Source organism: Geotrypetes seraphini, chromosome 1 (assembly GCF_902459505.1).
Source record: "Geotrypetes seraphini chromosome 1, aGeoSer1.1, whole genome shotgun sequence".
NCBI classification, from domain to species: Eukaryota; Metazoa; Chordata; class Amphibia; order Gymnophiona; family Dermophiidae; genus Geotrypetes; species Geotrypetes seraphini.
In genome coordinates this window covers 132,691,552-132,704,289 of record NC_047084.1, presented here as the reverse complement: position 1 = coordinate 132,704,289, position 12,738 = coordinate 132,691,552, and the positions used below count along the sequence as shown (strand labels likewise).

General features: G+C 40.7%; 1 protein-coding gene across 4 annotated transcripts in view; it reads right to left on the bottom strand.

The window, feature by feature from the left end:
- Positions 1-12,738, bottom strand: part of FAT4 (FAT atypical cadherin 4) — a 320,456-nt gene that overhangs the window by 25,454 nt on the left and 282,264 nt on the right. For all 4 annotated transcript variants that reach the window (XM_033938757.1, XM_033938746.1, XM_033938766.1 and 1 more), the window contains 2 exons: positions 4,126-4,211; positions 2,625-2,804 (listed from right to left, as the gene is read on the bottom strand). In XM_033938757.1, the coding sequence (XP_033794648.1) occupies positions 2,625-2,804; positions 4,126-4,211 (266 nt within the window). The remainder of the gene's footprint in view (positions 1-2,624; positions 2,805-4,125; positions 4,212-12,738) is intronic.

The following is a 12,738-nucleotide window of genomic DNA, read 5'->3' as shown; positions in this document are numbered from 1 at the left end:
TGACAGGATGACCAAATAATTATTTCAAGGGGGCAAACTAGATGTAGTGTACATAGACATTAGCAAAGTCTTACATAGTTCTGTATAAGCGACTTAAAAATAAACCGAGTGTCCTTGGCATTGGTCTTAAAGTAGATTAGAAACTGGTTGAATGGAAGATTGACAAAGGGTAGAGGTAAATGGAGTTCATTCTGAGGAAAGGGATATTATAGTTCTTGTTCTACTTCTTTTTGATGTTTTTGTAAGCAATTCTGAAGAAGGGCTGTTTGATAAAATTTGCCTGTTTGCAGATGAAACCAATATCTGCAATAATCAGGAGGGCTCTAGCAAAGCTTGAAGAATGGTCTAGAATTTGACAGCTAAGACTTAATGCTAAAAAATGCAAGGCTAAGTATTCAAGCTGCAAAATCTGAGGGGAGATAGGGAAAAAATGTTTGAGAACCTGAATGTAAACCACTTAGAGGGACATAATCAAAAGAAACGTCTAAGTCCAATTAAGCCGTAGGGCGCTAGTTGCCCAAAGTTGGCAGCAGCAGAATGTCCATTCTCAAAAAGTACGTCCAAATTATTTTTTTCCGAAAATCGTCTACTTCTACGTCGAGCTGTTTGATCATCCAGACCACTAGTACGCCTATGTTTATACCACATTTTCGTCCAATAAAATCATCCAAGCCCCAAATGCCTAGAACAAGACCTTTTGGACGTGTGAGGGGCCATCGAAGTGATGGACTGGGCACCCAGATATGGAAACACAACAATGTGGCACCTTACAGGGCTCTGCTGTGAACTCACAAAAAAGGTGCCACATAAACATCTCACCACCACTCCCATATAAGTAATGTTGAGCCCCCCAAAACATCCCCAAACCACACTATACCAACCAGTCTACAACCCCAATAGCCCTTATGGCTGCAGGTGCCACCTATATGGAAGTACAGTCGGGTTTTGGTGGCCTCACATTTTCCACCATAAATGTAGTGGCTAGAGTGCCTAACCCCCCCTCCCCCCCCCCCCCCGACTACTTAAGCCACCTCTGTGCAGCTCTACTAGGCTTTCCTATGCTAGATGTTGATGTTCTGGAGGCAGGTATGTATGTTTTTATTCTGATTTTTATGGCGTTGTGAGGGGATCAGCGATCACTGGAGGAATGTGTGGTCGGTCTGTACTTTGTTCCTGCAGTGGTTATCTCATCACTTTGGATACCTTCTGGGCACTTATACCTAGTTTTAGATCGCTTAAGTCATTATGTATAAGTTCCGTCTAGGCAGCCTCATAAAACTTTCGATTATCCCTGCAGTACGACTACATCTAGGTTGGCCCACATCCCACCCACTTCTCACCCTAACCACGCCTTCAAAAACACCCCTTTCAACTCTGGGCGCACCGTGGGATTCAGAGGCCTAAAAAGTCCCTGGATACGTCTAAAAACCTGTTTTGATTATTGGCACTTGGACGGCCTGTTTTTTTGATCTCCAAGTGCCGACTTGGGCGGGTATTTAGATGTATTTCTGTTTCGATTATGAGCCCCTTAGGCTATAAGTGGTATATAAAAACCAAAGCTAAAATAAATATGGTATAGGGATTGAAGGACTTCTGTGTAAGAAAGAAGAGTAGTACTTGAGGGGTGATCATATCTGATGATATGGCAGCCAAATAGGTAGAAAAGGCAATTGCAAGAGCCAGAAGGATTCTTAGGTGCACAGGGACTGGCCAGCCGGACAAAAGGAGGAGGTGGTGGTACCTCTGTATAAGTCTCTGGTGAGAACCTATTTAGAGTATTTTACGCAATTCTAGAGGCAGAACCTTCATAAAAATATAACCAGAATGGAGTTGGTTTAGAGGGCGATTACTAAACTGGTCCATGATCCTCATTAAGAAACATATGGGGTCATAGTATGACCCATCTTCAGAAGACAAGCATACTGAGTAAGGCTGCCTCCTAGAGCATCCCGCTTAATGAAGCACTTCACCTGACCCTGTACAGCTGTATGTGTTGCATATTGTGTAATAACTGCTTCTTTTGCTTTTGGGCGTAAATAAATAGTGGGGAATATAATACAAAAAAAAAAAGGAACATGGGGACAAACCAAGATCTCAATATGCAAACTTTGGAAGAAAGACAGGAGAGAGCAGATGTGACAGTTATAAATACATGAGAGGTGAGTCTCATTCAGCTAATAGAAAGCTCTGGAACATGGGGGCATATGGTGAAGGTAAAAGGGGTAGACTCAAGAGTAATCTAAGTAAATATTTCTTAAAATAAAGAGTGTTGTATGTGTGGAATGGCTTCGTGGTAGAGACAAAGACTGGATCTGAATTAAAGAAATCATGGAACAAGGACATAGGGTCGCCTTAAGGAGAAGAAGGGATGATGACCAGTATGATTGGGCAGAGTTGATAACCCATGCTGCCATTTCTCTTTGTTTCTAAGAAGTTCTAATCTAAACATCCTAATCTCATTTTAATGTGGCGTTACTCTGAATGTAATATGATGAATTTTAACCATTACAATGACATCAAAGTCACTGAATAACCTAACCCAGTCATCCCTGGGTCTTCTTCTAAACTGGAGAACTGTCACTATTGCTGTTAAAACGCTTGCTCTGTCATACACACATACATACCGATCTAGAATTCCTTGAGTTATTAGAGCCTGACTAGGTTCCAATGGGCGTCCATTGACTGCAAATTCCATTATGCAACCGACAAAATCATGGCTTTCCACTTGTCCTCTTCTTTGAAGTATGGGCTCCAGAGATCTAATCCCTCCAACTGTCATTCTGTTTGGTTGTACATCCAAAGCCCTACATAAGAAGCAGAAATCCTAACTCATTATTCTCTAACCCATGGTGGCTGTAATTAAACAATACCACAGCAGACCATGCATGCTAAAAGAATTATTGTGTGCATTGTGTGAAACCGTGACATTGTCTTCATTATTCAGGAACTGCAGTAACCCTCAAACATTCACATAAAAGAACAAATTGAAGTACAAATGGACACAACTGTGTTTTAAAATATACTCAATAGGAAGACAGGACTACCAACACGAGCCCTAATTTATTACTTTTGTGTGGTTGTAAGTGTGGCAGGCACAGACACATTCTCAATACACTGTATGGTTGATATACTCAAATACATATTGAAATGGGCATGCAGAAAATACTGTTAATTAAGGTCTGAAGGTTTTATTTCATGCTGCATAACATTTTCTCATGATACATCTCTGGACCTAATTTAGCAAAGACCTTCTCCTAGAATCTGTCTATGAAGAAAAAGCCTTTGATGAATTAAGCTTGGAATTTGTTCCCCTTCTCTTACGATCTCTGATAAGGCTCAGCAACAGTATTTCTGGGAGAATCATCATTTTAGAAGTTTCTAGACCCCGTTTCAACAGTGAGGTATCTTTCTTTGGATATAAATACCACCTCCCCTCCCCCCTCCTTCTATGACAACTCAGATGTGAACACTACAATATGCAGCAGAGTTTCTTAGAATCTCTGGCAATTTTCAGACTGATTTGTATATCATACTATTTAGGCATTTGAAATCATATAAATGTCTATATCTAGATAATTGTATTTACAGCTTTTCTTTTTCATTCTTTCTTCCTTTTTGGTCTCTTTTCTTGCCTTCATATTACACCTCTCATCGTCACAGCTTATCTATCATTTCTCTCCTTCCCAACTTGTATTGCCTGACCCATCTTCCATCCCTTCCTTTCTCCAGGATCTCAACTGCAGTCTCTTCTGTTTTTCTCTGTGTCCTCTTTTTCTGACAGCAAAATAACGTTCCCATTCCTGTTCCGCCTTTCTCTCCTTTTTCTTCTCCCTTTCCTTTTAGTGTGGTACAGACATCCACTGGCTGAAGATGAAACCCCTCAGTGGCAATGGCTTATCCCAAGCCCACCCCGTCAGCTCCTCTTGTACCGGATAAGCCCAAAACAGGATTTTTTTCTGCTGGATAGTGGGGGAAAAACAGAGGCCTGACTGGCCGCAGGGAAAGAAGAGCTGGAGAGCAGTTTGTTTTGACTCCACAATCAGACGCAAACTGGGGAACAATTTCCAAGGGCATGATAAACCGAAGCTGTGCTCAAAATAAAGAATGAAAGGGAGAACACATTACCAGTCTGTGGAGACAGCTACGTTACTGACAGTACAATAACCAGGTTCTTGATCTTCTGAACAGGAGTCCACTGTCAGAGATGCTGCCTACAATGTACACATATAACAAAAGCTTAATTTTGTACTGTAAATGTTGCCTTATCACCTTTTCTAAAGTTCTGGACTGCAATGCCAACTATTTTGTTTTCAAGAATGTAATATTAAGCGTTTTAATTAAAGAAGGAAGATCCTTTTTAGGGTATCACCCATGTCCTACACTCTGCAGGGGCACAGCCTAGTTTTCTAAGGATCTTGGGAACTGAATCTGTCACCTTCTGGATGAAAAGCCACCAGACTTGGTTAGTTGGAAAAAATGTATTATATGTTCAGCATAAAGTGCTTGGTGAGTATTTATATAAATGAATCTTAAGTAAAGAGAAGGCAGAGTAATAAGGTTTATCATTGCTATTAAAAGTAATATAAAAAATAAACAAATGCAGAAGTACCGATTCTGCCTCAAATTCACCCACTCTCCATCCCTGGGAACACCTGTCTTTATATGTGCATACTGCAAGCAATTTTATGAGCAATTACTTCAGCACATAAAACACTGTGGATTAATTTACCCTGCACACCCTTTGCACTAGATCAAACCGTGTTTCCCCGAAAATAAGCCCTAGCGTGATTTTTGGGGTAGGTCTTAATATAAGCCCTACCCCCCAAATAAGCCCTAGTTATAGCATCCCTGGATTCTCCAGCAGCAGCGCTTCCCCTGCCCCCGCCGTGCAGCCAAACCCCCGCTGACCCTCACATCTTTTCATCTCTCCCTCCCGTCTGAACCCTGCCAACTCTCCCACCACGAGACATACTTCCCTTCAAATGGCAGGACTCTAAACAGGCTGCTTCGCAGCCCTCTCCTGTCAGGGCATTCCCTCTGCCACATCACTGATGATGTCATCAGCAATGCGGCACACAGAAGGACCCGGCGGGAGAAGGCAGCGAAGCAGCCTGTTTAGAATGCTGCCATTTGTGTGAAATTGGAAGGATTATACCAAACTAAATTATACATTCTGGTGGAACTCGGTGTGTCACATTTATAAAATGGAGAAAATATTGGCATTACAACAAGGAAATATAAAAAATTTTAAGAAAATATGGGATCCATTGACAAAATATTCTAAAGATCAGATATCTTAACACATTGATAATAATAATATAGGGTTAGGGAGGGAAATATAGAAATTACTATGAGAAAAAATGAAAAAACAAATAACAGGGGAAAGGGATTCAATATATATGATATGATATTGTACATACAACTATAATTATTATAAATTAAATATTATGCTATTCATTTATTGTAAGAATGAAAATTTTATAAATAAAAATTAAAAAAAAAAAAAAAAGAGTGCTGCCATTTGGAGGGAGGTATGTCCACTATGTCGGTCTCGCGGTCGGCAGGGTTCGGATGGGAGGGAGAGATGGAAAGATGGGAGGGTCAGTGGGGGTTCAGCTGCGTGGGGGGAGATGGGAGAGAGGGATAGAAATAGCTGAGAGAGTTGCTCTTTAAATAGGGACAGAGACAGAAGGACTTGGGACATGAGTGTTGAAATTTTAAATTGTGAGTAAAGTGGAAAATATATATATATATATATATATATATATGTATATATTTTTTTTCCTCCTTTATTTATATTTTCACCAAATTTTACAAGAAAATTAACTTCTTGTTACAGAAATACAGTAGAATAATGTCAAAGTAAATTCAAAAAATTTACATGCAGCATAATTATACCTTCTTCCTTAGACCACAGATAAAGGGGAGTACAGCCTGTATAATACGAGAGAATAAATCAATTTTGCATAACTTAATAAGTAAGGCTTAATGCTAATTAAAAAATTGCTACCATTAACTATTGCACCTGTGTGTACTTCATCAAGCTATCTTTTTCAGCTCCAAGAAAGATTTTAACTGATCTGGTGAAAAAACACATACTTAATTTGGGTGTACATTATAATACATTTACAAGGGTAAGCCAGAAGGAAAGAAGCACCCAGAGATATTACGTCTTGTCTTAAAGACAAAAACGGTTTCCTTCTTTCTTGAGTAATTTTTGTCACATCTGGGTACGCCCATATTCTATTCTTTTGTAATAGAACAGATTTCTTTTTTTAAAAAAAATTTAAAATATAGTTTCATAAAAAAATCCATTTCCTGTTGAAAAACAAAACATATCAATCGTGTTGCTCTCAACGTTGACTCGGAGATAAATTCTTCAAGTATAGCAGATAAGTTCTTTAAATCGACCTGTGAGGGTTGAACATTTTCTGCTTCTTGAGATTTTTTAAAAGTTGATGGTAAATAATATATTTTGTTCAAAGGGGGAATAAATTCTGAAGAATAACCAAGCATTTCCATCACATATTTTTTAAACATATCATATGGTAGAATTCCAGGAGGTTTAGGGAAGTTCAATATTCTCACATTCAGCCTGCGATTGTAATTTTCTATATTTTCCAACCTCCGTTTTATAGCAGTGTTTTTGTAATCATTTAATGATTGTACATCAGTTTGCAATTTTTCAAGTGAGCTTCAATATTCATCTGCTCAATATTTTTAGTAACATTGTCCAATTTGGCTCCTCTGCCGTCTTCGTTGTGGCAACATCCAATTTCTGGAGCGTCTTCAAAATAGATGACAAAGTGTCCTCATTTGAGGAGAGTGAATCTCCAAATCTGGTCTGCATCAGCAGAAGCTTATCTGCCACGGAGCGTTGGGTGCCACTTCGGCCTCCCTTCCTTCTACTTCCTGGGTAGCAGCGTCAGCCGGACAAGGAGGTGGGACAACCGGTGCCGGCGAGAATGAGTCCTCTCTCGAAGCGGGGCTAAACTCGCCGAATCTCAAGCAAATTGCCGGGAAGGACTGCTCCAACGTTTGCTGAAGCAAGGCAGGCGAGGGTGTTGAGGATGTAGGCACCCTCACTGTACCTTTTCTCTTTGTGTGCGGCATATCGTTAGTTAGAAATTCCTTCAGCGATGGGAGCATTCTCAATGCTTCCAGCTTAGTACCACCATCTTGGCCATTTCCCCTGATCCAAAGTGGAATAAACGTGCTTGAGATAAAGTCGCAGGCAACAACAAGATTTTAAATGTAAACCAACATCATTACTGGGCAAATATGTGATGCTGTAACAAAACGAGCATGATAAAATAAAAGAAAGGGAGGGAGGGAAGGATAGAAAGATGCTGCAGAGGGAAGGCACAAGGGGATAGGTGAGAGGGGAGGAAAGATGCTGCACATGTGAGGGAGAGAAAGGAAAGAGGAAGAATTGGGGTGGAGGAGAGGAAGGGAGAGATGATTGTTGTACATGAAAAAAATAAGACCTACTATGTTTTTGGAACCCAAAATGAATATAAGACACTGCCTTATTTTCGGGGAAACACGGTAGTAATTTTCCTATAGGCACAAAGGCCTGGATTCTCTAAGTGGCGCTGATGTGTCAATAATGTGGCAGTGCCATTTAGAGAATTACGTCGCCAGTAAAGGTAGGCCTGGAATTGAAGGCCAGGGTTTTGAAGGCCTATATTTCTGGAACCCACCTTTGACATGAATTGCACCTATGCAGGTGCCTACCGGTGCCCGACACTTTTTCCGGTGTCAGCCACGCCTACAGTGGTGGTAGTTGCCAGGAGGTGCTTCAAGAGGTGCGATTCCAGTGCTGTTTTTTTAGGCGCCAGCAGGCACCTGGAAATCACTTTTAAAAGAACTCTTAAACAGCGTTTCCTTTTTAACTTTGGCACCTAAGTTAAAGCGCCACTTATAGAATATGAGCCAAGAGGGTGACTGTATTAACTAGGTGCTAACAACTATGAGTGTGCTAAGTTACATAGGCATGTGTTATTTATTTGCTTATTGGGATTTATTAACCACCTTTATGGACTGATTTACCCAACCAAGGAAGTGTATAGCAGATACAGCTTAGAAAATTTTAGAATTTGGTTAAACCACATAACAATAGTAAAACAGAAGCATAGAAACATGATGGCAGATAAAGGCCAAAAGGCTCATCCACAGGAACCATTATCTCTTCCTCTCTCTAAGAGATCCCACGTGCCTATCCCAGGCTTTCTTGAATTCAGATAAAGTTTCTGTCTCCACCACCCACCTCTTCCGGGAGAATGAGAGGGGACATGATAGAAACATTCAAGATACTGAAGGGAATAGACTTAGTAGATAAAGACAGGTTGTTCACCCTCTCCAAGGCAGAGAGAACAAGAGGGCACGCTTTAAAGTTGAAAGGGGATAGATTCCGTACAAACGTAAGGAAGTTCTTCTTCATCCAGAGAGTGGTGGGAAACTGGAATGCTCTTCTGGAGTCTGTCGTAGGAGAAAATACCCTCTAGGGATTCAAGACAAAGTTAGACAAGTTCCTGCTGAACCGGAACGATCACAGGTAGGGCTGGTCTCAGTTAGGGCACTGGTCTTTCACCTAGGGGCCGCCGCAAAAGCGGACTGCTGGGCACGATGGACCACTGGCCTGACCCAGTAGTGGCAATTCTTATGTTCTTATCAGGCATAAGCATAAACATAAGCTAACATGCCACTAAAGCGCTGTTTGCAAATATCTGCTTAATGTATATGGTGCATATTTGCAGAGAGCCATATACAGGGGTGAAACTCAAACTTCATAGAATACTGCATTTAGGCATGCACTATTTCTATGGCTGGGGTAAGTGACTGCAGTTAGGCATCAAAACACTCTGTTGGAAAAGTAAGAACCTCCATGCTCCCTCTGGTCACCTTCATTTTAGATGCTCTGGACAGCTTTAGGAAAAAGAAACATTTCTGTTTCTGAACTGGCTGGTTTAGGATGGTCTTTCATAACAGAAATGTTTGGGTGTGTTTTAACCTGTCGATATTTTAGATCTTTATGTTTCTTTAAAATGGATGTTCCTGTCGCATGTGGTAGAAGAGGCTCTGCTTTGTCAGATCCTGTTCTAAAATACTAGTCGAGACGTCCCAGTTCCGATTTGTGTGTCCTTTCTAAAATGCTCAGCTATTTCAACATGTTTATTAACTCCTTCATTGGAGCAGACTGCGAAGGCAATACTTCTCTTGGCTACATTCATGTTACATTACATTACATTACATTAGGGACTTCCATTCCGCCTATACCTTGCAGTTCAAGGCGGATTACAAAAGAGCTAACTGGACATTTCCAGTGAAGTTACAACAGTTTTGGGTTTTTTTTGTTACAAGGGAGGAGAGGTACCTGGATTAATTCCGGAAGAACTTGCAAATTGGATATTAAATTGACTGTACGTTACTGTGTGATATAACAAATAGATTGCAGTTAGAGTACAAATAAGATTACGTAACATTTCAGGGATCTGAATACTTGGTTGGTGTTTTGGGGAGGAAGAGATTATTATCACGTGGGCACTTTATAACAGTTTTTAGGATTTTTTTATAGCACTGATGCCAGGATCACTAGCCTAGTTTTCCAGATTGCAGCTAGAGTCATTTTTAAAAATTGCAATTACATTAGCCTTGCACAAATCTTTAAGTACCAAAGATTATTTTAATGCTAGGTTACAAATTACTACAATTTGATTTTTGAGGTCTAGGGAGTTTGCTACTCTTTAGTTTGTCGAAGAGTCCACTTGATTGCATATCCCTCAATAAAATCCTGTCATTACCAAAGGTTCCTCGACAAAACCTTTTCTTTTCATGGCTTGCCAAAATTGCGTTAGAAGCTTCCTCTTATCTTGATTTTAGAAAACAGACAAAAACTCAATTATTCAATAGACTGGCAACCTAATGTATCATATTACTTACTTATAATTTTTTATCTCATTTTAAATTGTTTGTATCTTCCCACTGTAAGCTATTAACTTTGCCAAAATTTTACATAAGCAATGCCTCCACTGGGTCAGACCTGAGGTCCATCATGCCCAGAAGTCCGCTCACGCGGCGGCCCAACAGGTCCAGGACCTGTGCAGTAATCCTCTATCTATACCCCTCTATACCCTTTTCCAGCAGGAAATTGTCCAATCCTTTCTTAAACCCCAGTACCGTACTCTGCCCTATTACGTCCTCTGGAAGCGCATTCCAGGTGTCCACCACACGTTGGGTAAAGAAGAACTTCCTAGTATTTGTTTTGAATCTGTCCCCTTTCAACTTTTCCAAACACCCTCTTGTTCTTATATTTTTCGAAAGTTTGAAGAATCTGTCCCTCTCTACTCTCTCATAGAAACATAGAAATAGACGGCAGATAAGGGCCCACGGCCCATCTAGTCTGCCCACCTTAATGTCCCTCCCCTACCTTTGCCCTGTGAAGAGATCCCATGTGCCGATCCCATTTGGCCTTAAAATCAGGCATGCTGCTGGCCTCAATCACCTGTAGTGGAAAACTATTCCAACGATCAACCACTCTTTCAGTGAAAAAGAATTTCCTGGTGTCACCTCGTAGTTTCCCGCCCCTGATTTTCAACGGATGCCCTCTTGTTGTCGTGGGACCCTTGAAAAAGAAGATATCTTCCTCCGCCTCGATGCGGCCCGTAAGATACTTGAACGTCTCGATCATGTCCCCCCTCTCTCTGCGCTCCTTGAGCGAGTATAGCTGTAATTTGTCAAGCCGTTTTTCGTATGGTAGATCCTTGAGTCCCGAGACCATCCGGGTGGCCATTCTTTGCACCGACTCCAGTCTCAGCATATCCTTGCGATAATGCGGCCTCCAGAATTGCACACAGTATTCCAGGTGGGGCCTCACCATGGATCTATACAATGGCATAATGACTTCCGCCTTACGACTGACGAAACCCCTTCGTATGCAGCCCATGATTTGTCTTGCCTTGGACGAAGCCTGCTCCACTTGATTGGCAGACTTCATGTCCTCACTGACGATTACCCCCAAGTCTCGTTCTGCTACCATTTTTGCTAGGATCTCGCCATTAAGGGTATAAGACTTGCATGGATTCTGGCTGCCCAGGTGCATAACTTTGCATTTTTTGGCATTGAAGTTGAGTTGCCATGTCCTAGACCATCGCTCCAGTAGGAGTAGGTCGTGCATCATGTTGTCGGGCACTGAATCTTCGTCTGTTGTGCATTTGCCCACTACATTACTCAGTTTGGCGTCATCGGCGAATAATGTTATTTTACCTCGAAGCCCTTCTGCCAAGTCTCTTATAAAGATGTTGAATAGGATTGGGCCCAAGACTGAGCCCTGTGGTACTCCACTAATCACCTCCGTCATTTCGGAGGGGGTGCCGTTCACCACCACCCTTTGGAGCCTACCTCTCTATGCCCTTCATGATCTTGTAAGTCTCTATCATATCCCCTCTAAGTCTCCTCTTCTCCGGGGAAAAGAGTCCCAGTTTCTCCAATCTCTCAGCGTATGAAAGGTTTTCCATACCTTTTATCAGACATGTCGCTCTCCTCTGAACCATCTCGAGTAAAGCCATGTCCTTCTTAAGGTACGGCGACCAATATTGGACGCAGTACGCCAGATGCGGACGCACCATCACCCGATACAATGGCAGGATAACTTCTTTCGTTCTGGTTGTAATACCCCTCTTGATTATACCTAGCATTCTATTCGCTTTCTTAGTGGCCGCTGCGCACTGTGCTGATGGCTTCATTGTCATGTCCACCAATACCCCCAAGTCTCTTTCTTGGGTACTCTCAGTTAATAACATCCCTCCCATCGTATAGTTGTACCTCAGGTTTCTGTTTCCCACATGTAGATGATTTCAATTTTAAATATCTATTTGTACTGTATGTATAATGATTGATTGATGTGAACCGTCTAGAACTCAAGTTTCAAGTTCCAAGTTTATTGTATATTTGATTAATCGCTTACTCAAATTTCTAAGCAATGTACATATCTTTAAAATTACAAATAATAAAGGGGACAGCAAAACAAATAGATGCTAAACAAACATAACAAATTATTGACTAACTTTATAAACGAGGGAAAGAATGGGTAGAGAAATACAAATTGCTGATAGAAAAGAAGACAATTATGGTAAAAAACTATAAGGGGGAATAAACAATGAACCTTAAAGAGGTTATGGAAATGAACTGAAACTTCTAGTCAAGTTTTTTTTTAAGTATCAAAAGCATCCTTGAAAAGAAAGCTTTTTAGTTTGCTCTTAAATTTATCTAAGTTGTTTTCTTCTCTTAGGTAAATAGGGAGGGAGTTAGTTCCATGTTTGAGCAGCTGTGACAGAAAAAATAGAATGCCGCCTTGTATTAATAATTTTAAATGAGGGAATAACTAATAAATGTTGATCATTAGACCTCAGTAATCTGGTTGGGGTATAGGGAATCAATGATTTGTAAATGAAAGCCGGAGTTTTATATAACAGAGACTTGAAGGTAAGCAGACTTAATTTATACTGTATACGATGCACGACTGGGAGCCAGTGCGCTTTCTTAAGAAGGGGAGTGACGTGATCAAATTTCTTAGCTTTCATTATAAGTTTAATTGAAGCATTTTGAATGATCTGTAAACATCTAATTTCGTTTTGGGCTATTCCCTTGAGTAGGGAATTGCAATAATCGATTTTTGAAATAATCAAGGAGTGAATCAGAATGTTAAGAGATTTTGGACATAGAAATTTAGATACTGAA